The sequence below is a fragment of the Gouania willdenowi genome, chromosome 3, assembly GCF_900634775.1.
Source record: "Gouania willdenowi chromosome 3, fGouWil2.1, whole genome shotgun sequence".
Classification (NCBI taxonomy): Eukaryota; Metazoa; Chordata; class Actinopteri; order Blenniiformes; family Gobiesocidae; genus Gouania; species Gouania willdenowi.
The window spans coordinates 36743789-36764837 of NC_041046.1; the positions used below are offsets into that span (position 1 = coordinate 36743789).

Sequence of the window (21049 nt, forward strand, 5' to 3'; positions counted from 1 at the left end):
TCATAAAAAAAGCCTAAGATAAATTTGTATTAAAGATTAGTGTAAACAGCAATCTTACCTACTTTTTTTTTGACGTAGTTAAGCCCAACATTAATTTGGTTAAACACCGTGTTGATATGTATTGTATACAGGATGGGTTGCTTTGAATTGTTTTGAATGTTCTTAAATTTGTATGGTATTAAGAGTAATCACATCTGTTGAAATTGATTATTATTCATGGTTTCTTTTTTAACATACTATAATTAAATGTCTTTATATTCAATAATCCTATTTACTCATAATAAAATATATTCAGGTCAACTTTCTCACAGCCTCTTTGTTGGAACAAATAGTTTTAGAACATCTGATTTCAACTCAATCTAAATCTAACAATAACACAAGCAAGTGCGTAAGCGATGAGAAAAATCAGATATAGATAACTAGGACACTCAGATTAACACTAAAAAAGAGAGTTTGACCAAAATGCACAAATTCTAAATCATTAACAAATACGAATATTTCTATTTTAAATATTAAACTTACTACACAGTAATCAGTTCACATACATACACGTAATAAATCAAATAAAGCAGACACAATAAACCACTAAATGATAAATGATAATGAATAAATCAATAATCTTGAACACACATGCAGCCATGTGCCAGTCAGGGGAGGAGAAACAATAGATATCAACATAGAATAAAAATGCTGAGAAAAACAATGTTTGAGGCCCAGGAGTGTGTCGACCAAGGAGTGCGTCAACCCTGACGCCCACAGCTGTGCATTAGATGAGTGCCTGTTCTCCTATCGACTTGACAATGTTGTTGATTCATTTTATGTTCATCTGTAATAATAATAATAATTGATTGCTTGATTCAGCAAAGCAAAATCTGACTATGTCTCTCTGTTTGGAAAAAACAAAAGAAAAAATTAGATTTGCTTATATTTTACCCATTAAAGTGTTTGCATAGTTGCTTAGATTTGTTCATAAATGACGTGCCCTTTGCTTGTGCAAAGAATGCCATCATTTGCCTTTATTTTGCAATGCAAACAAGTCAAACCATTACATCACCAGTTTGTAAGATCATTTAACTTGTGAATTATTTGAGTTATGTGTGAATTATTTGAGTTGTGTGTGGGTTTTTTTTTAATTAAATATTACTTTATATGTAATTTGTTGCTACAAACCAAAGTAAAACCTGTCTGAATCACTGCTTTAGTTCTGCTACCCATCATTCCACCCTTGTTCACAGTCACTTTCTCCCTCTTCTTCCTCCTGACAAACACACACAGGTTTGTAGGAAGTGCTTTTGACTTTTGATTTTCACTTACCAGGCCCCTTGTTTTCTTTGTGGCATGCTGATCTCGACATGATATTTTACATCTTATTTGGATAAAAGCAACATAAAGACATGGTATGACGCACTCTGACTTTGATATCATAAGGCAATGTTCAGCCTTCAATTGCACAATAATGAACAAACCTGCTTTCATCAGGCTCGGCCTCTCGGAGGGTAAAAAGCTTGCAAGAAGCACAATAGTCACACTGTGCTGTGTACACCATATCACATAACACTTATGTCTGTGTGCGGAGGACTATGCACAAATATTAGTCAGTGAAGACAACAGGGAATAAAAGTCCCTGTACCAACAACTGAGCAGATTTATTTACACGTTTGGACTCTATCAGATAATCTAATATTCACCTATTTAACTGTTGTGAAACTTTATCATATATATAGGGCACCAGAGGTGTAAAGAGTACTGATATATCCTACTCAAGTCAAAGTACTGTACTGTTGTTTGATTGAAATTGCACTTACACCCCCTACGTTTATTGTTGGCAATAAATCTTGCATACAGTAATCATCTCATGTATAAACTTAAAAAAAGAAGAGACCAAATCTTGCACAAATGAAACTTAATTTATTTTCCACAAAGGTATCTGTGTAAAATAAAAGATTTGTCAAAATGTACACTTATTTTTTGAACATAAAATAACACCAATGAATTCAATTCAAATCTCAGGTTCTTAGTATAGCTACATTTATGAACTCTAAAACTGAGAAAATAACCACCATTCGTTGCTGTTTTGGCGCAGTGCATTACATTTAATCTGGTTGGTCAGCTATGATGAGATGAATTTGATTGTTTTCTGGTTATTTCATTTTTTGTAGTTTCACAATGTCTGTTGATCATTCTAAAACAAAAAAAACAAAAAAATGTACTCAGTAACGGTTGGGTGTAGAAATGTAATGAATTACTTCTTTTAAAACGTATTTAAAGCTGATATCCGGAGTTTCTGAGAAATCTATGTTTATGTATGATTCTTTGAAAGGCGAAAAATACGTAACTAGTCCATTACTATGGTCTACTGCCAGTGGTCATTCATATACATTAATGTATATACGTAAGTCCCTCCTTCGTCCTATAGACCCCTATACAAATGGAAACGATCGCCGAGTGCACCCAGCCAATAGGCTTCGACTTCTTTTTGAGACTGTCAGTCAAAGTGAATGCGGAACTGTGCACGAAAACAAGGCCACGCGTCACAACAGCAAACAGGTAAATATGATTTTGGCTCTAATCTGACCCATAAACCTATATAAATGAGACCCGATGCAACCTTGTTATGTTCCATGATGCGTGTGCAGAAAAGTAGAGGCGTGGCTTCTGGTAGATTGGCAGAGGCAGTAGGAGGAAGTGGAGCTGTTGAGGGCGGGACCCCGAGACATTTTTCAGAAACTCCGGATATCAGCTTTAAATAAAAGTTAAATTACTGATTTAGAAGTATATTCAAAAAAGTACAAATAGCCAAAAGCAACTCAGTTACAATAATGTGAGTATTGTTACTTTCACCTCTGCATGCCACAAGAACAAAAACTAGTAAGTGGATTTAAACATGTTTGTAATCTTGTTTTATGACAGTTTTACCTGTGGTAAACATCAGCTGTGGATCCTAACTGTGCATAATTCTGATTTTAAACACTAAAAACTGAGTGATTTAAGATGGGAATAATGTGTAAATGGAAATCTACGAGAACATTGTTTGTTTTAATAAAGTGATCGTCCCTATTGACTCTCTTTGGCTGTCTAAGGTTACATTTCCAATTTTTTTTTTCAGTGAGATGTCACATGTTCTACAATACAGAGCAAACAGGCCAGTCCAGGTGCAGCACCAGCTTTTGTCACTTTGTAAAAAAAAACAGGACTACCCTGTTATATATATATATACTCATGGCCTTCCCACTATCCTTCTAGCTCCATTGACTATGTATTCAATCACTGTCTTCTCAATGTTCCTATTCAATCTGTTTAGATTAGTCATTGCAAACAAGTATTAGAGTGGTCTAGAAAGCACTTATGCATGTTCATTGTATTTATTCTATTGATGCTGATGATGTGCTATTGTCTTTGTTTGTTTTTTTACCACTTTTAAATTCACCAGAAAAGCTAATCCAAGCCATTCTATCCACAATCGTGTGTAGTGATACAGAGATGTTACAAAACATCAATGTCCGACCTAGGAATTATACCAAATGTGACAAAATCTTCACTCCTCTGGTAAAATGAGTTATGTTTCCTGGATCCGCTTGTAGTTCAAACTGTGTTTGTGAAGGATGTCATTGCTCTAGGTAATAGTCTCACCTCATCACCATCTGTACCTGTTCATCCTGCGCATCCTCTATGACAGTGGTTCTCAACCTTTCAGCCCGCGACCTACAAAATAAAGGTGCAGAGATCTTTGTTTTGGGGGTCATGAACATTGAAGAACAGTCATGTGGAGACAGGGCCATCTATGAGGGGGAATAAAGGGGAGAACTTTTTGGGGCCCATCCATAAAATCAGCAGAATTGTGGTCCATTGTTCTATGAATCTGTGAAAACCACATTCATTTATTTATCTAAATAATATCCACTGTTTACCAGGAAGTATATTGTTATTTGCGCCCTAGTATCTAGTCATCTTAAACATGTAAATCCTTGTTTTATTCAGAAATAAAATGGGTTTAAAGTGACCAAATTGATTATGATTTGCAAACTAGAGTGGCCAAAAACAGAGAGAAATCAGTATCAATATTGGCTTAGAAGTGGCATAAATGGGGAGAGGCTGGTTAAAAATAGGAACGATTAGTTTAAACTGGCAAAAAATGACAAATTGTGAATGTGGTTAAATCAGCAAAAAATAAGCATCAAATATAGTGGAAAGAGGTTAAAAGTGACAATAATGGGTCAACAAATGCAACAATAGGTGGAAAAAGTGGTGGAAAGGGTTTAAAAGTGCTGGAAATGTCTTGAAAGTGGAAAAAAAAATAGCAGAAAAGTGACAGAAATGGGAGTAATGTAGCAAAAAAATGCATTAAAAGGAGCAAAAGATGGTAAGAAAAAGTGATAAAAAAAAAAAAAATATGGCAAGTTTGGTGTAGTTGCAGAAAAAGGGTAAAAATAAGCAAAAATTGGTTCAAATTGTTCAAAAAATATTCGTAGTTTCTTGAGGGCATCTGGCGAACCCCTTCTAGTGTCTCGCGAACCCAAATGGGGTCCTTACCCCTAGGTTGAGAATACCTGTTCTATGACAGGGGCCGGGACAGACAAGCTTTGGGGCCGCAAACACATCAGCTTTTCCCTGGGAATAGAATAGGATAGAATAGAATAGAATAGAATATACCTGAACTTAAAAAGTGTAACCAATGAGAATACATGAAGTCCAGAGAACATGACAGCATAAGAATGACATTTTATTCTTCGGTGGAATAAAGCAGCTAAAGCGATTAAAAAAACAACTATGCGTAATATTTTTACATCCTTGTCAGTAGCAGGTTTACCATTAAATAAAAGGAAAGGCAGAATAATAGCATTAGATGGAAACATACAGTAGCTTAATGTTGCACATTGTCCATAAAAGTATAAATATGATCATTATTAATAATAAAAATCCATTAAAACTCATAAATCATCATTCACATTGTATGTGATAAGGTATACATTTTACAATCCTGGTAGACATAGGGATTAGACCTTCGTTACAGGGAAAAGGCAAACATTTGGTACAATGGATGAAGTGAATCGTCTTTGTTTGATGGTTGAAGTGTGTCAGCGGCTCGGGGCGTGTTCTTCGCAACAAGATCTACATAAATACAGAATTTCTTTCAATGAAAACAAAAAGCATTGCAGCAGCCACCGTTTGGACACAGGACATAACATAAGGAGGGCTAATCATTAAAAATGCAGGATGAGGAGTACAGTCGCAAAGGTAATCGCATCTTTGTTTACAGTGATGATTGTGTAGTGATGCACTGTGAAAAAGGATCTCAAACTAAATGTTTTAAATGTAAAAAAAAAATAAACATTTTGATTAACATGTCATTCTGGCTGCTACACTGTGTTTTGCCGCTTATAGGCAAGGAACTGGTGGACTACATCACACAGTATCTGAGCTCCATCCGGGACAGGAGGGTCATCCCTGATGTGAAACCAGGTTACATGAAGGACCTTCTTCCTGATGTCGCACCAACTGAACCAGAGGACTGGGACAAGATCTTCAGTGACATTGAAAGAGTCATCATGCCAGGAGTGAGTTCATTTGAAGACCTTTTTAGATTTGTGCTCAGTTTACTAAGATAATTGGGCTGCACTTTTATTGTAAATAAAAAAAAATGTAAAAAAACTCTGACTTTGCTCCTATTGTTTATTTTTCTCAGGTGGTTCACTGGCAAAGCCCCCACATGCATGCCTACTATCCCAGTCTGACTTCATGGCCCTCGATGCTTGGGGATATGCTGGCAAATGCCATTAACTGTGTTGGATTCACCTGGGTGAGAAAACACTGAACACACTCATTTTATTTATTTTTTATTTTTTTGTCTGCAATCTTTTCGTGACAGCAATACATGTTTTGTTACTGCAATTAAATTAAATAATGTATTTTATTGCATAACTGTGACCATCACCAGCCCTCCCTAAGGAAGAGTAAGAAACACTTTTTAAATGCGAGAATAGGTGAGGGGGAAGGGAACAGGGAAGATGGAGTCAGGGTAGGACAATGGTAGGGGTGGGGAAGGGTCCACTGTTTTAAGGTTTGTTTTTTATAATAAAAATGAAACCACACTAAGGAATCACTTTGTTCTGGTTGGAAACAGGCTTCGAGCCCAGCTTGTACTGAACTGGAAATGAATGTGATGGACTGGTTGTGTAAAGCACTGGGGCTGCCCTGCTTCTTCCTGCACTATCATCCTGATAGCAGAGGTGGAGGCGTGCTGCAGGTGTGAGGACTTCTATGTTTGATGCATTTTCTGTGTTAACTGGACACTGAATTTGTAGCGTATCTCTTTTCTCTGCCTGATGATCAGAGCACAGTCAGTGAGAGTACACTAGTTGCTCTGCTGGCTGCCAGGAAGGACAAAATCCTGCAGCTCAGAGCTGAGCTAGACCAAGACGTGGATGACTCTGTCCTAAATTCCAGACTTGTAGCTTACGCCTCGGATCAGGTCTGTATTTTATACTGATTAACCTTTTTTTTATTATGATTATTAATTCTACCTATAAAACTGAAAGAGGTTTTTTCTAGGCACATTCCTCAGTAGAGAAGGCTGGATTGATCGCTCTCGTGAAGATCACCTTTTTGCCCACTGATGAGCAGCAATCTCTGAGGGGAGACACTTTAAAGCAAGCCATACTGGAGGACAGGAGGAGAGGAATGGTCCCTTTCTTGGTAAATATTCATCTAAATTGACTGAGTATTGTAAAGGTAAGATATTTCCAAAAATCAAAATACATTGTGCTTGAATATTTGTATAACTGTATGACCTAAAACAGGGGTCTGCAACCTGCGGTTCTGGAGCCTCATGTGGCTCTTTGACTCTTTTGCAATGGCTCCCTGTAGCTTAAAAAAAACTATTGAAATAAAGAGTTTTTTTAATTTATTTATTTTTTTTTTTTACAGAGGCTATAAATTATTAATGACAAATAAAATCAAGATACAACAATTTGTTAACCTAAAATAAATCACATTGTGCAATGACTCAGCACCTTCCTACTTCACCTCATGCAACATCTACAGACCTTCAACTTTCCTGCACCTGTGGCTAACCTTAAGTTTTAAATCCCCGGTAAGATAACTACACCAACAAAAACACTATTCTGGAAGAAAATAGAGATTTTAATTGTGTGGAAACAGATTCATTTAACCACCAATGTGCAGGTTAAATATGAATGTTTTATGTGTGGCAAGAAATGAGCAATTAGCATATGCTGACTACATGATCATGCTTTGTCAAATTCAAGTCACTTTTTGTGGCCTTTCAAATACATTAACTAAAAAAAAATCCTACATAGAACAATACATTCAAACACATTTTTATATTGGCATTTGTTGGTTTGTAACTGCACGGAAGCTAAAAATGTTTAGCCCTAGTTGTGTTTTAACTTCCCCAGAATTTAAGCTTTACTGAGTTTCAACCTTGTTGAAGTTGCTCAGGTTGTAAAGTGGTGGGCTGCTAAAGCCGTTTTCGTGTGACACATTATATTTGCTGCAATTTTTATTCTGTCGCATAAAAATGTTAGAGATTTTATTCCAAGTAAAGGAAAATATATTTTAAGAGGGGTTTACATTTTTGAAAAAAGTAAATTTAGAACAAATGCATTCGGTTTATGGTGTTAAAAGTTTGGAATGATCTTGACGATCACTTTAAGCTAATGAGTTCACTGTCTATGTTCAAAAAATGTTTAAAAAACTAAATATTTTGCTTTGATAAGTAGATACTGCTTCAGCCCCTTCCATTTTTGGTTGTTAAAATGAATGTTTATTCTTTGTATTAAAATGAATGTTTATTCTATTTATTGTATATGTTTGAAAAAGAAGAAATACATTTCTATCTATGATATCTTATATTTCTAAAATAACATTGTATTCAAAATAAAATAATAAAATTAATCAAAATAAGATCAATATTTTAATAGTGAAATCCATGTAATCTTAGAGCAAACAGCCATCCATTTATAGCTTCCATCCCTGGACATTTCCCTCTCCTATTTTCAAGTAGGAAACAATCAGCAACACTATAGAGATGGCTGAGATGTCAACATTCACAGCACACGTATGGGTGTGAATCTCCTTTATTCCTCTGTGTTTTATATTTTCTACCTCAGCTGTGTTCGACTTTGGGGACGACAGGAGTCTGTGCCTTCGACAAGCTGTCTGAGCTGGGATCAGTCTGTGTGTTTTAAGTTTTACAATCATTCCTTTCTTTTCCTCTTAACAAGAGCTGTCCAAAACAAGAAACTCACTCTGTATGATTATAACCAGGTGAGGAAGAGGGACTGTGGCTCCATGTGGATGCTGCCTATGCTGGTTCTGCCTACTTCTGTCCAGAGCTCCGTTGGTCCCTGGAGGGAATTGAGTTCGCACACTCATTTGTCTTCAATCCTTCCAAGTGGATGATGGTTCATTTTGACTGCACAGCTTTCTGGTAAGTCCCAACATTAAAGACTCTTTAGAATATTTTCTTTAAGCATTTTTTTTTTAAAGCCCCCATCTCAACTCTGTTGGTGATCACTCAGTGAATACAAAATGCAATAATAACTCAGTTTAATGGCATGGTTTTTAAAATAGAAATCATTTTATAGAAACTAACAAACACCTAAAGTATGTCTATGCTTTAGTGCAGTTGCATATTTTAACTACAGTGGATCAAGGGGGAGATGGGTCATCTTGTGATCAAGAGGTCAGGGGTTCAATCCCAAGGCTGCCAAAGAGTCCTTGGGCAAGACACTGAACCATCTGAACTACTAGCGCCTTGTATGGCAGCTCTGTTCTGTTGGTTTGTGAATGTGACTGTGAATGGGTGATTGAGCTAAAACTGTAAATCAAGTCCATCTATCATTTAACTCATTCATTATTAAAAGCGGGAGAAGATGGATGGATGGATGGATGAATAGATGAATGGTTGGATGTCATCTCATGTCATGTCGCAATATTTTTTAGTCCAAAAATTTACTTTTCATAGATTCTGCATCAAAATGATTTCACCCTCTTTATCACTGTGTTCCACACGTCAAACTATTGGATGTAAAACCAAACAAACACACAAACGAGAAAAATATAGATATAGAATATAAAATATAGATGTAAAACGCAGCGTGAAAAAGGAAATACTTAAATATGTGTGGATGTGTGCCTAAATAATGGTGTTTTGTTGTGGATTTAGAAAATCAACTGTTCTGCTAAAATGTTTATGTGAGCATTATTCATGATATCTTTGCTTTTTTTCACAGGGTCAAGGATAAATATAAGCTCCAGCAGACCTTCAGTGTTGACCCTGTTTATCTCAGACATGAAAACTCACAGTCAGCCACTGACTTTATGGTAGGAGATTACCATCAAAGGTCATTTAGTGGTTCATTTCCAGCAGTCACAATCTTTTTCTTTTTTGTCTTTTTAGCATTGGCAAATACCCCTCAGTCGACGTTTCCGCTCCCTTAAATTGTGGTTCGTCTTGCGCTGCTTTGGGCTGAAAAACCTCCAGGCTCACATTCGACATGTAGAGTTTCCTCTAGATCGATATTTCACAAAATAAAAACTGCGATGCTGTTTAGATGACCTGAACTTTATGTGTGTTTCCTATATTTCAGGGGATTGAGATGGCAAAGCTCCTGGAGTCCCACATAAAGACTGATCCAAACTTTGAGATTCCGGCTCAGAGGCACCTTGGGCTTGTCGTCTTCTGCCTGAAAGTATGTTGCACAATTTTGACTAAAAGCAGCCAATAAAGCAATAGATCCAAATTGTTTCAGTAAAGATCTAGGTAACTCTGGCTAATCATTAGCAAGCGATGATTGTCCAAGTCATGCCTTGTTCAAAGGTGAGTCTTTGAACAGCCCGGTTTTATCATATGTGGGTGAAGGATAGAATGATATTCAGTCATACTAATATAATAACTCAAGGTCAGTGAATAAGCTTCAGGCTTGCTTTGGGGTTGGATCTTGTTTAGTTTTTTTTGCTAAGGGATGATGTTTGTTATCGTTTCACATTAGGGTGGAAACGCTTTGACCCAGGAGCTGCTGAGGAGACTGACCCGGTCGGGCTCCATGTACCTCATCCCTGCAGAAGTTCAAAACAAACGCATCATTCGATTCACAGTGACCTCTCAATTCACCACAGCCCAGGACATTCTTAAAGACTGGGATCAAATCTCCAAAACAGCTTCCACTCTGCTGGCTGAGGTGCAGACATCAAATATGTCCGACCAGAATAAATCAGAGGAGGATGAGGTGATCGGATGTGAAGAAAATCAAGATGATGAAGGAGAAGATGCTGCTGCACAGCTGGACAAAGCCCAGGTGGAGTTGTGGATAGACAAGGCTTGGATTCGATCCAGAAGGCCGATGCGTTCCCTGAGCTGCAACAGCGAGCCTCTGCCCTACACTTACTTTGCTCCGCGGTCGGGTCACGACCTCGAGTCAAGGCCCTACGTCAAAGACGGGGTAGGCGGTCTCCCGAAGATCACAGAGAACCCATCAAGCCTGTTGGGCAAACAGGTGCTAAAAAAGCTGACGAAGTTCAACAGCGTGCCCCAGGGCAGTCGGCATCAGCTGTGCTTTCCGCTCAAGGTTTCACCAGCAGCTCAAAAACATTTGTCCTCGTCCTGCAGAAGAATGAACTGCATATCTTCCTCACCCACATCCCACACACCTCCCACTCCCACTTCACTGGAAGAGGCAGCCGCACCACAACTTCTCCAATGAGTGACTAGTGCTGAATCAAAAAGGAAGTTCTGCACAATTAGGGAAGTCGGGCTTATGTCACAGATGTCGCTAGCAGTAGTAAATAAAGGGGCACCATCTTGAGACGGGGTAAAATCACTCGTACCGGACCTGTATGTCTGATGACAAAACCAGCTTTAATATAGCAGTAACTAAACCCCAAAAACAAAATGTATTTGGGTATAAAGTAGTGCTGTTAATTGATCCTAGCCCAACTCTTAACATTTTAGTCAAAGTATTGCAATTTGGCATATTTTGTTGTAACATGTCAGAGTGACTGCCCTCTATGGGTTGAAACCCTAGCTATTACAATTTATTTTTGCTATTGGCTGGGAGCAAGAGCATGTGACATTTTGGGACCAGCTTGCATCACAAACAAGCACTGGTAGAAGAGTGAATAAAGAGCTATAGCATAGATTGTTCATTGGAGATTTTATAGTTTAGACTGGTCTTTAACTTTAACCGTGTCTTTAACTGCTCCAGGAGCCCCGCCCATAATCAAGGTTTTTTTTATTTTTTATTTCCCTCTTAGTGGCAGGTCAGGAGAAAGCAGGGGTTTAGTTACAGTTTAAATACTGGAGTGATTTATATCTCTGTATTCTTATAAAAATGTATGTAAATAAATAAATAAATATGTTAAAATCATATAAATGTTAAAAGATCATGTGGGGTGACTGTCTGACCACGATTGCTGTTTCAAAATATTAAATTTTATTTGCTGTCAGTTATATTAAAGTTTTGTATGGAATCTTTAAGTATTTTACATTTTGTTTCCATCAAAATATTGAGGCAAACTTTGCCCAATTTATGGAATCTCATTCGGTAAAATCCTTACACACCACTAATCACATTACCAGTGCACATTACAATGGATATAAATAGAAGATATTGCAATCTAGAATGAAAACTGGTGAAACCTCTTCTGTTACAGCGTCAGTCAACATGTTGTTATAACCCAAACAAATATGGCGACCGGCGTTGCTAGGCAGAAACATCACTAGTTACTGACTTCCCGAATCTCTGCTTGTGTTGAACCATTTTCTCATTCACACTGAGCCGAACAATAAGAATCAACTCACTGGTACTGATCAGTAGTTAAATGAACAATGTTGCTGTATTCATTTTACAACCACATACTTCTATTGTTTTATAGTTTTATTGAGCTTTAAGTGGTAAAAAAAAAATCCAGCAAATGACCTAAAACAGATGTTTCCAAGATATCTTCCTGCTTGTAATCACCTGACTCAGATAATCTGTCCTATGCTCCTCCAACTCTGCATAAAATCTGATAACAACATCCTTTCAATCATGGACAGCAGAGAGATATTGAAAATATGCAGGACTGAGGATTGTTTGGATACTGCTGAACACACTGGAAATGTGGTTTACTTAAAATGACAAATGCATAGAAGTGAGATTGAAAAAGTCTAATTTTTAATTGGACAAAATCATTTTTCAAAATAGTTATCTTAACTAACCCAATAAAACAATATTGAATTACAAAAAGGTTGTGCATTGAGACTAAAATCATCAAGAAATTGTAATCAAAAATTGATTATTTCATCATTAAGTTGCCATTTTGATGGAGATTAAAAAAATATTCTACAATTTTTTGTTTTCATTCTGCTTTTAAGATTCTGACTAGAATCTAAACACCTCTGCAGGCAATGCAGCTTGAGGAATGTTTCCCATGAATACATGGAATACAAGGACTGTTTGTGAAGGAAGCTCAGCACTAAATCAGAGTCTGACCGTTCCCTCTGTAATGGAGTTAAATATGTCTTCAGTCATGGGTACATAGCCCTTATTGTCCTGCAAGAAAAATAAAGGACCTGTGATGAGAGCCGGGTTAAAACCTTCCTCAGCAAGCTTCACCTTCATCTGCTTGAACGTCCCCGTTACTGCCAGCTCATCCTTCAAAAGGAGAAACAAAACATCATCCAATTGTTTCACACATTATTGGAGTTAAGCTTTGCAGGACTTCTACTTTTTTACTTTTATTTTTTACCTGTATGCGAATGAAGCGTGGTCTTGCGTAACTGGGTAAGCTGTTTTTGACGTGCTGATGCAAAGCATTGCTGTCAAAGTCCATGTTTTCTTTCAGCTTTAGTGCAGCCATTCCAATCCTGCCCTCATGGCCTAAAAGTGGTTTGGATCTAAAGTTAACTTTGTGTGTGTCCAACTGTGTGCGTGTATTAGCTAAAAAGAACATGTGTTCATTACCTGGCACCGTCACACCATAGACATTAGCTTCTTCTACAAAGTCCACCATCAGCAGGTGATCAGCTACCTCCGTGGTCGCCACATTTTCCCCTTTCCACCTGAATTAGATAAGGATACAGATTAATCCTGTTACAGATTAATCCTGTTACAGATTAATCCTGTTACAGATTAATCCTGTTACAGATTAATCCTGTTACAGATTAATCCACATATATTTTAAACTCCTATACTACAGGGACAAGTAGGAGGCAGTGGTGGCCTAAACAGTAGAGAAATGGATTAGAGGCTTGAAGGTTGCTAGTATTTGGACAATATTTGATTCTAGACATTTGAGTGTATTCTTTAATTTGTCTCAGTTTTAAAAAAGAGTTTCTCTCATCCTTTACTAGTTAGTACCAGTGTTAATTTATTCTGTCAAATAAAAAACTTTTTAAGCTTAACTCAATAACATTTTTTAGGTGACAATAACTACGAGACTATGACTAATTTAAAATAAATAAACATATTTAATTTATATTTTCATCAACTAATTAAACTTCACAAGTTTAATTAGTTAAAATAATTAGTTAAAATTTCACATCACATCAAATCTGTTTGTGTGTATTTACAAACATTAATATAATAATATATAATTTCATATCAGGTTCAACAATTGTAATAAAATCTTTTTAAAAAATTGCGTAAACTCTGTAACTAAACTCGTAGTGTCATTTACTAGACTATTACTGAAAAAGTTCTGATGAGCTAAAATGCCTTCTGTTGTGATCTGGCACTATATAGAAAAAAGGAATAGTAATATTATTAACATATTTAATTGTCTGCATTTTTACAAAGGATATTATAGGCTGCTAAAATACTAATACTAATAATAGTAATAATAAGTTTTGAATAGAAGAGTATTTCTTTTGTCCAATCTTTTAAGAGTTTAACACCAAATGCAAGTTTAGGTACTTTTATAAGATATTTTATGCTTTATTACAATCTAAACAGCGTTGATGTAAAGACAGAAACACTTGGTGAATGAAAACAGATTTTTTTGACCAACAGTGAACTCCGTTCTCCCACTAATCTGGATCTCTGTTTCATCCCGGGCTTTGCTCTGTCGTGACCCCTGTTATCTAACCAGCAGTTTGGCAGCTTTCACAGGTTCCACGTGTTGGACCCACTTGTGTTGTCCACTGACCTGAAAGTGTCTCCAATGCGGTCTTGAAAGTAAACAAATCCCTCCTCGTCTACTTTCAGCAGGTCCCCACTGTTAAAGTAGAGGTCTCCTTTTACCAAAACATCTCTCAGCTTCTTCTTCTCAGTCTGCTGATTGTTCTTAGAGTAACCAATGAACGGGGTCCTTTGTCCGATTTTTCCCACAAACAAACCTGTCTCTCCTATGACACGAAGCAAAAGAAAAAACGCTGAAATGCTAGCAGGGATTTTTTATTTATTTATTATTTAAATAGAGACAGCCTCACCTACGGGTACCTGGATGCAAAGTCCTCTGGAGTCTCTGACTGGCTCCTCTTTCTCTGTGTCATACCGTATGAAGGCATATGGATGTGTCCTCTGGAAAAAGGGGAAATAAATATAGTTTTTCTCATTTTTTTTTTAATTAATCTGGACATCTAGAAATAAAAACGACCCTCCTCTTACTTTGTGGAGAAAATGCACCCTGCCAATAGCTCCAACTTTGCCTATGTAGTTGATGAAACCGACGTTCCCTTCAGTCGCTCCATAGCATTCACAAACATGGATGTTTCCAAAACGCTCCAAGAAGTGAGCCCAGGTGTCTCCTCGAATCCCATTTCCCAGAGCTACTCGCACTTTGTGATCCTTGTCATTGTGTTTCTACCGAGTGGAAGACAAGGATGAATTATACAGATACAGACCTTTATCAGGCCCGAAATTAGGCCAAAATAAATGGATTCAACCAGGGTTGGGTCAATTTAATTAACCTGTGGAACCAGGTTACAGTTCTATGGCTTACACATACATAGTTAATAATTATTAAAATATGTTTAATATCAAGATTTCCTGTCAGTTCTCTTGAGGATCATTTTACCATTCAAAAAATATATAAATCTAGGGGTATACTGACACAAAAAAGGTGCAGACGCCCACACCAAAAATATGAATACCAATATTTCCATTGATTAAAAAGCCTAACAAAGTAAACAAGAGATGAAAAACAAATTAGATGATAGATAATATTTTTTAGTGTGTTTTACAGCTGATTTAAGACATGGGTTAAAACTGAGCCGTTATCATAAGAGATGCTAACAGAAAGCTAACACAACAGGAAGGTTACGTTTTATTGGCGTATTTATCAAAGGCTCAGTAATTTTGATTAATTTAATTTGAACTTGAAAAAGTGATTGTAATTGACTATCAGTGGAAAAATAATAATTAAATTGTATTTGTAAATGAAAAAATGCTGGTTACCGTAATCATGTATATATATATATATATATATATATATATATATATATATATATATATATATAGCTTTATTGTCATTGCACTGAAAAAAATACAACAAAATCTTGTTGGCATCAGTCAATATTAAAAAACTCTAAAAAATAAATAAATACTCAACATGGATAATTGAAAATATAATTGTAATTTAAAAATTGAATACACCCTAACCCTGGATTCAACAAAGTAAATATTGTCACCTTCGGAGTGTTGCAGAGGTAGCGCATGATCTCTCCGATGTACTGAATGACCGTCACGTTGTACTTTCTACAGTCGTCCCAGTAGTTGGACACGGAAAATTTACGCCTCAAAACGACGGTGATGCCTAAAAATGAAAACGGACAAAAAAACAGCAAATAACTACAAAAGACGGTCTACTAAAATCAGGGACTTTGGAACACAAACAAACACACAGCTACTTAAGGTCATAAAAGTGTTTGTTTTGAACTATATTTAACTCTATCACTTTGAGGTATTTGTTTACCTCTTTCTATGGCTCCACCCAGCCCCATCAGAAAAGCTGAAGTGTGGTAGAGAGGCAGGTAGACGTAAATGACATCATCTGAGCGAACCCCAGCTATAAACTGAAGACAGCACGCCATCCACATCCTTTGGTGGGTAACCACGGCTGCTTTTGGAAGCCCTGGAAGATCAACACTGGCTTTCAGAAACATTTCACAATGACATCAAGCATTAAAGCTGGTGTGATTACCTGTGGTTCCCGAGGTGTAGATGTAAAGTGCTGGGCTCTTAATGGTCACATTGGACCTCAGCCGACGAGATAAAGGCTCATCTGAGGTCAACTGAATTTTATCCAAGAGGCTTTCGATGCCCTCCACCTCACAGTGCTCACTAAGGATAAACACTCGGATTCCTTTCTCCTTCAAAACAGGTAGCACCTCCTCTACAGCTGCTTGTAGGTCTATGAGACAGACGTCACAAAGAAAGTGTCTATAATATAGGAATTTATTCTGCGTTTATGGACAGTAAAGCACATATGTGCCTGAGAACCAAGAAACACTATGATTTAGTTTATCCCTTTGTAATTTCCTGCCACTTTGAAGCTAAAACAGCTGCTTACAGTTTAGAATTTAAAATAAAAATGTTTAAAAAGAAATTGTTATTGTGAGGATGCAGGAGGAATTTGTTGTCCATATACTTTATTATTCTATTATATTATTTTTTCTCCATGTCCTCAAACTTCTCCCACAATTTTCAACTAATTTCAAGTAAGGTATCAACATTTTCAGAAAATTCAGGACAATTCTGCTACATTCAAGTTTTTCTGTCACTACTCAACTTTTTAAATTATTTAACTTTTAAAAAAATCTGACATCAGACATTTTCACCATTTTTAAACCTTTAACTTCAGCCATTCTGCAAATGATTTCAACCATTCAACCTTTAAAATGTTAAGCCATCTGTTCACTTTCAATGCTAATGCTAGGCTAATGCTGTTGCTAGGTTCATGCTAATGTTAGGTTAATACTAGGTTAATGCTAATGCTAAGCTAATTTTAATGCTAGGTTGATGCTATTGGTAGGCAAATGTTAATGTAAGGCTATTGCTAGCTAATACTAATGTTAGGTTACTACCAATGCTAGGTTAATGCTAATGGTAATGCTAAACTAATTTTAATGCTAAGTTGATGCTATTGGTAGGCAAATGTTAATGTTAGGCTACAGCTACCTAATATTAATGTTAGGCTTATGCTAATGTGAGGCTACTGCTGGCTAATATTAATGTTAGGCTAATGCTAGATAATGATAATGCTAAAGCTAGGCTAATACTAAAACTAGGCTAATGTTAAAGCTAGGGTAATGCTAAAGCTAGGTTAATGCTAATGCTAGTTAATGATAATGCTTAGCTAATGCTAGGCTAGTGCATCCACACTGGCATTTTCATCAGGAAATGCAAATATTAGTTTTAGTTTTTGATTGTATGACATATTGTCTCCCACAGTGCACAACCAAAGGGTTTCACTCAAAAATGTAAAAGTGATGTTACAATGCTGTACAAACTTCTCTTTGTCTCCTGCTATAAATCCACGTAAACTTAAATATCTATTTGCAAAAGTAACATTTAATTAATTTATTTTTTATTTATTTTTAAATATATTGTCAATTAGCATATTTGAATGTAAACAAAGCGATAGTAAGTTACATTTATTATAACTTTACTGTGACACCAGATTATAAAACCCGGTGATCATAATTTACAAAAAATATGATTACCACTAGACTTAAAAAAAAAAACAAAAAAACAACTGTATTCTTATAATATTTGACTCTTTTTGCTGTGTTCTTTATTTGTCTCAGCAGTTTAAAAAAGAGTTTCTATCATGTTATCCTAACACATGAGATGTAGGTATTCATAGATGAGATGTGAGGTATCCTCTACATCATACTATATAGTAAATGTTTTCTGTGAAATAAATAATGAAAGCAAATAATTAGACAGGGGGATGTACTTGATCACTGACTAAATAGATTGGTTTGTAGATTGTAGTAATAGTTAAAAGCACTCAGTGACCTCGGCACCTACAAGACATCCAATGTAAATATGAACTAGCAGAAGCGTTGATTTAGAGAAAAATGTTATTTTTGTTTATTTTTGTTTTCAAAGTGAACAAACATGTATTTTATTGGTTTATTGGATTCGGTTAGGGTTAGGGTTATAATCTCAGTACGGAGGTAAACTCAGTACGTGACACCGGCCTAAAAATTCCTGGTGAGGAGAATACTGCATCATTTATTAGAAGTGGATTCTTTAATGGACTGCTTGTATTGGAGTGCTTCTATCAGAGACTTTAGGTGCAGGCCAATATGATCCAATACTGGGTTTTCTTTTTTGTGTTGTTTTACTGATATCGGACCGATATCCGATATCGAGACAACCCTACATATTACTGTAGTCAGGCTTACCTTACACTGCACTCACCAAATCTAAATGCAACACAACAGTTACATTTTAAAGTTAGAAAGTATCGAGAGAAATGTTAAATGTAGCCATAGCCCCTGGGACTATGGGTACGTTTCTGGACCAGGATGGCCGAGTGGTCTTAAGGCGCCGCACTGAAGGATTTGTCCTTCTGCTAACGTGGGTTCGAATCCCACTTTTGACATGTTTTTTATTTTTTTTATTTTAACATATTTAACACGGCAAATTCCAACTTTAAAAATACATATTCGACAAAAACAAACATTTTAGGGTTAGGGATAAGGGTTAGCAGGGTAGCTAAAAATAAATATGAGCTAAAAATACAAACACTACTCTCCCTTTTTATATCCTCCCTATAATAAAAGACTTTTTACCCTTCCTTAGGGAGGGCTGGTGATGGTCACAATTAAGCAATAAAATAAATTCTTGTATTTCATTGCAATAACAAAACATGCATTGCTGTCTCATAATGATTGTACTTCTTGTAGTGTTGACCTTTGACAGCATATGCAGACAAGTGGAAAAAATAAAAAATAAATAAATAAATACCTGACTACAGTACAGTACAGTGGGATCTTACCAGCACCAGCAACCAGGACTTTGGCATCGCAGCAGGAGAAGCAGTGCAACAAGGACTTGGACCTGATGTTGTTGTTGAGCAAAGCCGCAGTGCAACCCAGTTTACACAAACCGAGCCAAATCCAGATGTACATGGGTTCATTTCCCAGCAGCAGGGCCACCGTGTCCCCCTGCTTCAGGACCGTGTGTGTCAGCAGGGCTCTGGCCGTCTTGTTGCTCTCTCTGTCGGCCTGGCTGTAGGTGAAGGAGCTCTCCTCAAACACTAGGAACTTCTTGTGTGGATGAGCGGCCACTTTGTCCAGAAAACGGTCCAGAATGGTGTACGACTTCTTCCAGATCCTGTTCAAGCGTACCCCGAGGAGCATGGAGGTGAATGCGTAGTTCAAGTCCTGGAGGAAATAAGGGTTTCTCAGGTAAAGCAGTAAAGGCAGCACTGCCAGTGCCGAGAAAAGGACGTAAGCGATCATTGTAGCCAGATGTTTGTGCTGCAGCTGCAGGGACGAGCCTCAGCCTCTGACTATATATTCATTTACGCCCCTTGAACTTTGCACACTTTGACTACTTACAGAGTCCAACATGTGTCCAGCAGTCTTCTATTCACAACAGCTTAGACCATGTTCTAAACTTTACTATGTGTGGCTGGAGCTGGCAACCAGAGCTGTTGTGGAAAAACATGCAGATGCTCCATGTTTTTGTTTGTTTTTAAAGAACAAAAGTGCACAGTATGCACAGACAAAGCACTGTTTGTCTGTTAAAACGATCTATAGTGTGGAGGACCAAACCTGCCGAAATTAAAAAATAAATTAACAACTAAATGAACGTGAAAAATAACAAATTTGAAAATTAAATACAAATAAATAAATATAAGTGGGAAAAACTACAAAAGTTAAAAATAAATAAATAAGTATAGATTGATAAATAAAAGTGGAAATAAAAAAGAAAATGCAAATATAAATATATATTTTTAATTTAATTAATTAATTAATTAATTTGTTTTTATTTTATTCATTTATTTTGACAGGTTTGGTCCTCCACTCTATAGAGTCATATGATAGCATTTTAAAATACATTCCACAAGTAAAAATCATTCAACAAGCAAAAAGAAAACACCAAAAAAAATAAATAAAATATATACTTACATAAGGGCTATTAACAAGAGATAATTAAATGGTACAATAGTAAACAGATTTAAAGGGGACTGGGGGTTTTGGGTCAATGCAAATTCTTTAATCATGTTTTAACAAGTGCTGTATTTATTTATTTTTTATTTTTTTGTATTTTAAGAAATTCAAAATATTGCATAAATGAATTGTTAAAGATGGTGAAATGAGGTTTAATGATTTAATATTTGGCTTTATGTATGAAAAATTGTCCAAGTACAATGATATTTTTGAAAAGGAAGTAATGATGCAAATTATTCATTATGAGACCGAAGATGGCATCCTTTTCTCTTCTTCTTCTTCTTCTTCTTGAATAATTAAAAATTTTAAAACGCCATCTAAAATGTATTAAACTTGTTGTCACATGTAATTTCCTGTGCCTTTGGCATGGCTGGAAATTATATAGGCAGTTAAGCAATTAGAAATTATTATTCATTTTCATTTGTTCTTTTATTATTATTATTATTATTATTATTATTATTATTATTATTATTATTTACAAATATTCAACTAAATAACTGATTGGTCACTGATCAATCTGATTCTTGGTAATCTTTCAGCTTTGCAAAAGGTATTTGAGCTGAAAATAATCAGTTGTATCTGGCAAATGATAAGTGGGATTTTATGTTTCACTGTTTATTATTTCTCAAGCATTTTTGTTTCATAACCTTTTTTTATCACCTTACCTGCAAATAAGCTGTCCAGTGACAGGGTTGCATGGGTTTACAGTACCTACTCTCTAAGTTAAACAATAACAGACCACAGATGCTCTAAAAGTCTTTCTACAGTGGCATGAGAGCTTTTTTATTACGACTACATCTCGATCCATTCTTGTTTTATAGGAATATGCCTTTTATGTTCCAGAGTCGGCTCATTTGATTTGATCCATTTCCCCAACAGGAAGTGCAACAGTTGAAGGGTTTTGTGCCATCTCATTAT

At 36.2% G+C, this 21049-nt stretch overlaps 2 protein-coding genes across 2 annotated transcripts; one reads left to right on the plus strand and one right to left on the minus strand.

Annotated features, from left to right (window-relative positions):
• The first annotated feature begins 5056 nt into the window (after nt 1-5056).
• hdc (histidine decarboxylase) lies at nt 5057-11082 on the plus strand. The gene is made up of 12 exons (XM_028441356.1): nt 5057-5235; nt 5383-5555; nt 5684-5797; nt 6122-6244; nt 6332-6469; nt 6550-6693; nt 8130-8196; nt 8287-8449; nt 9255-9345; nt 9422-9520; nt 9612-9713; nt 10014-11082. The coding sequence occupies exons 1-12, from the start codon at nt 5208-5210 to the stop codon at nt 10722-10724; spliced, it is 1953 nt and encodes a 650-aa protein (XP_028297157.1). The 5' UTR covers nt 5057-5207; the 3' UTR covers nt 10725-11082.
• Nucleotides 11083-11882: 800 nt separating this feature from the next.
• LOC114458992 (very long-chain acyl-CoA synthetase-like) lies at nt 11883-19417 on the minus strand. The gene is made up of 10 exons (XM_028441379.1): nt 18952-19417; nt 16144-16353; nt 15916-16074; nt 15632-15756; nt 14610-14804; nt 14432-14522; nt 14149-14347; nt 12966-13063; nt 12751-12881; nt 11883-12656 (listed from the first exon to the last, which is right to left on the minus strand). The coding sequence occupies exons 1-10, from the start codon at nt 19415-19417 to the stop codon at nt 12483-12485; spliced, it is 1848 nt and encodes a 615-aa protein (XP_028297180.1). The 3' UTR covers nt 11883-12482.
• Between the last annotated feature and the right edge of the window lie 1632 nt (nt 19418-21049).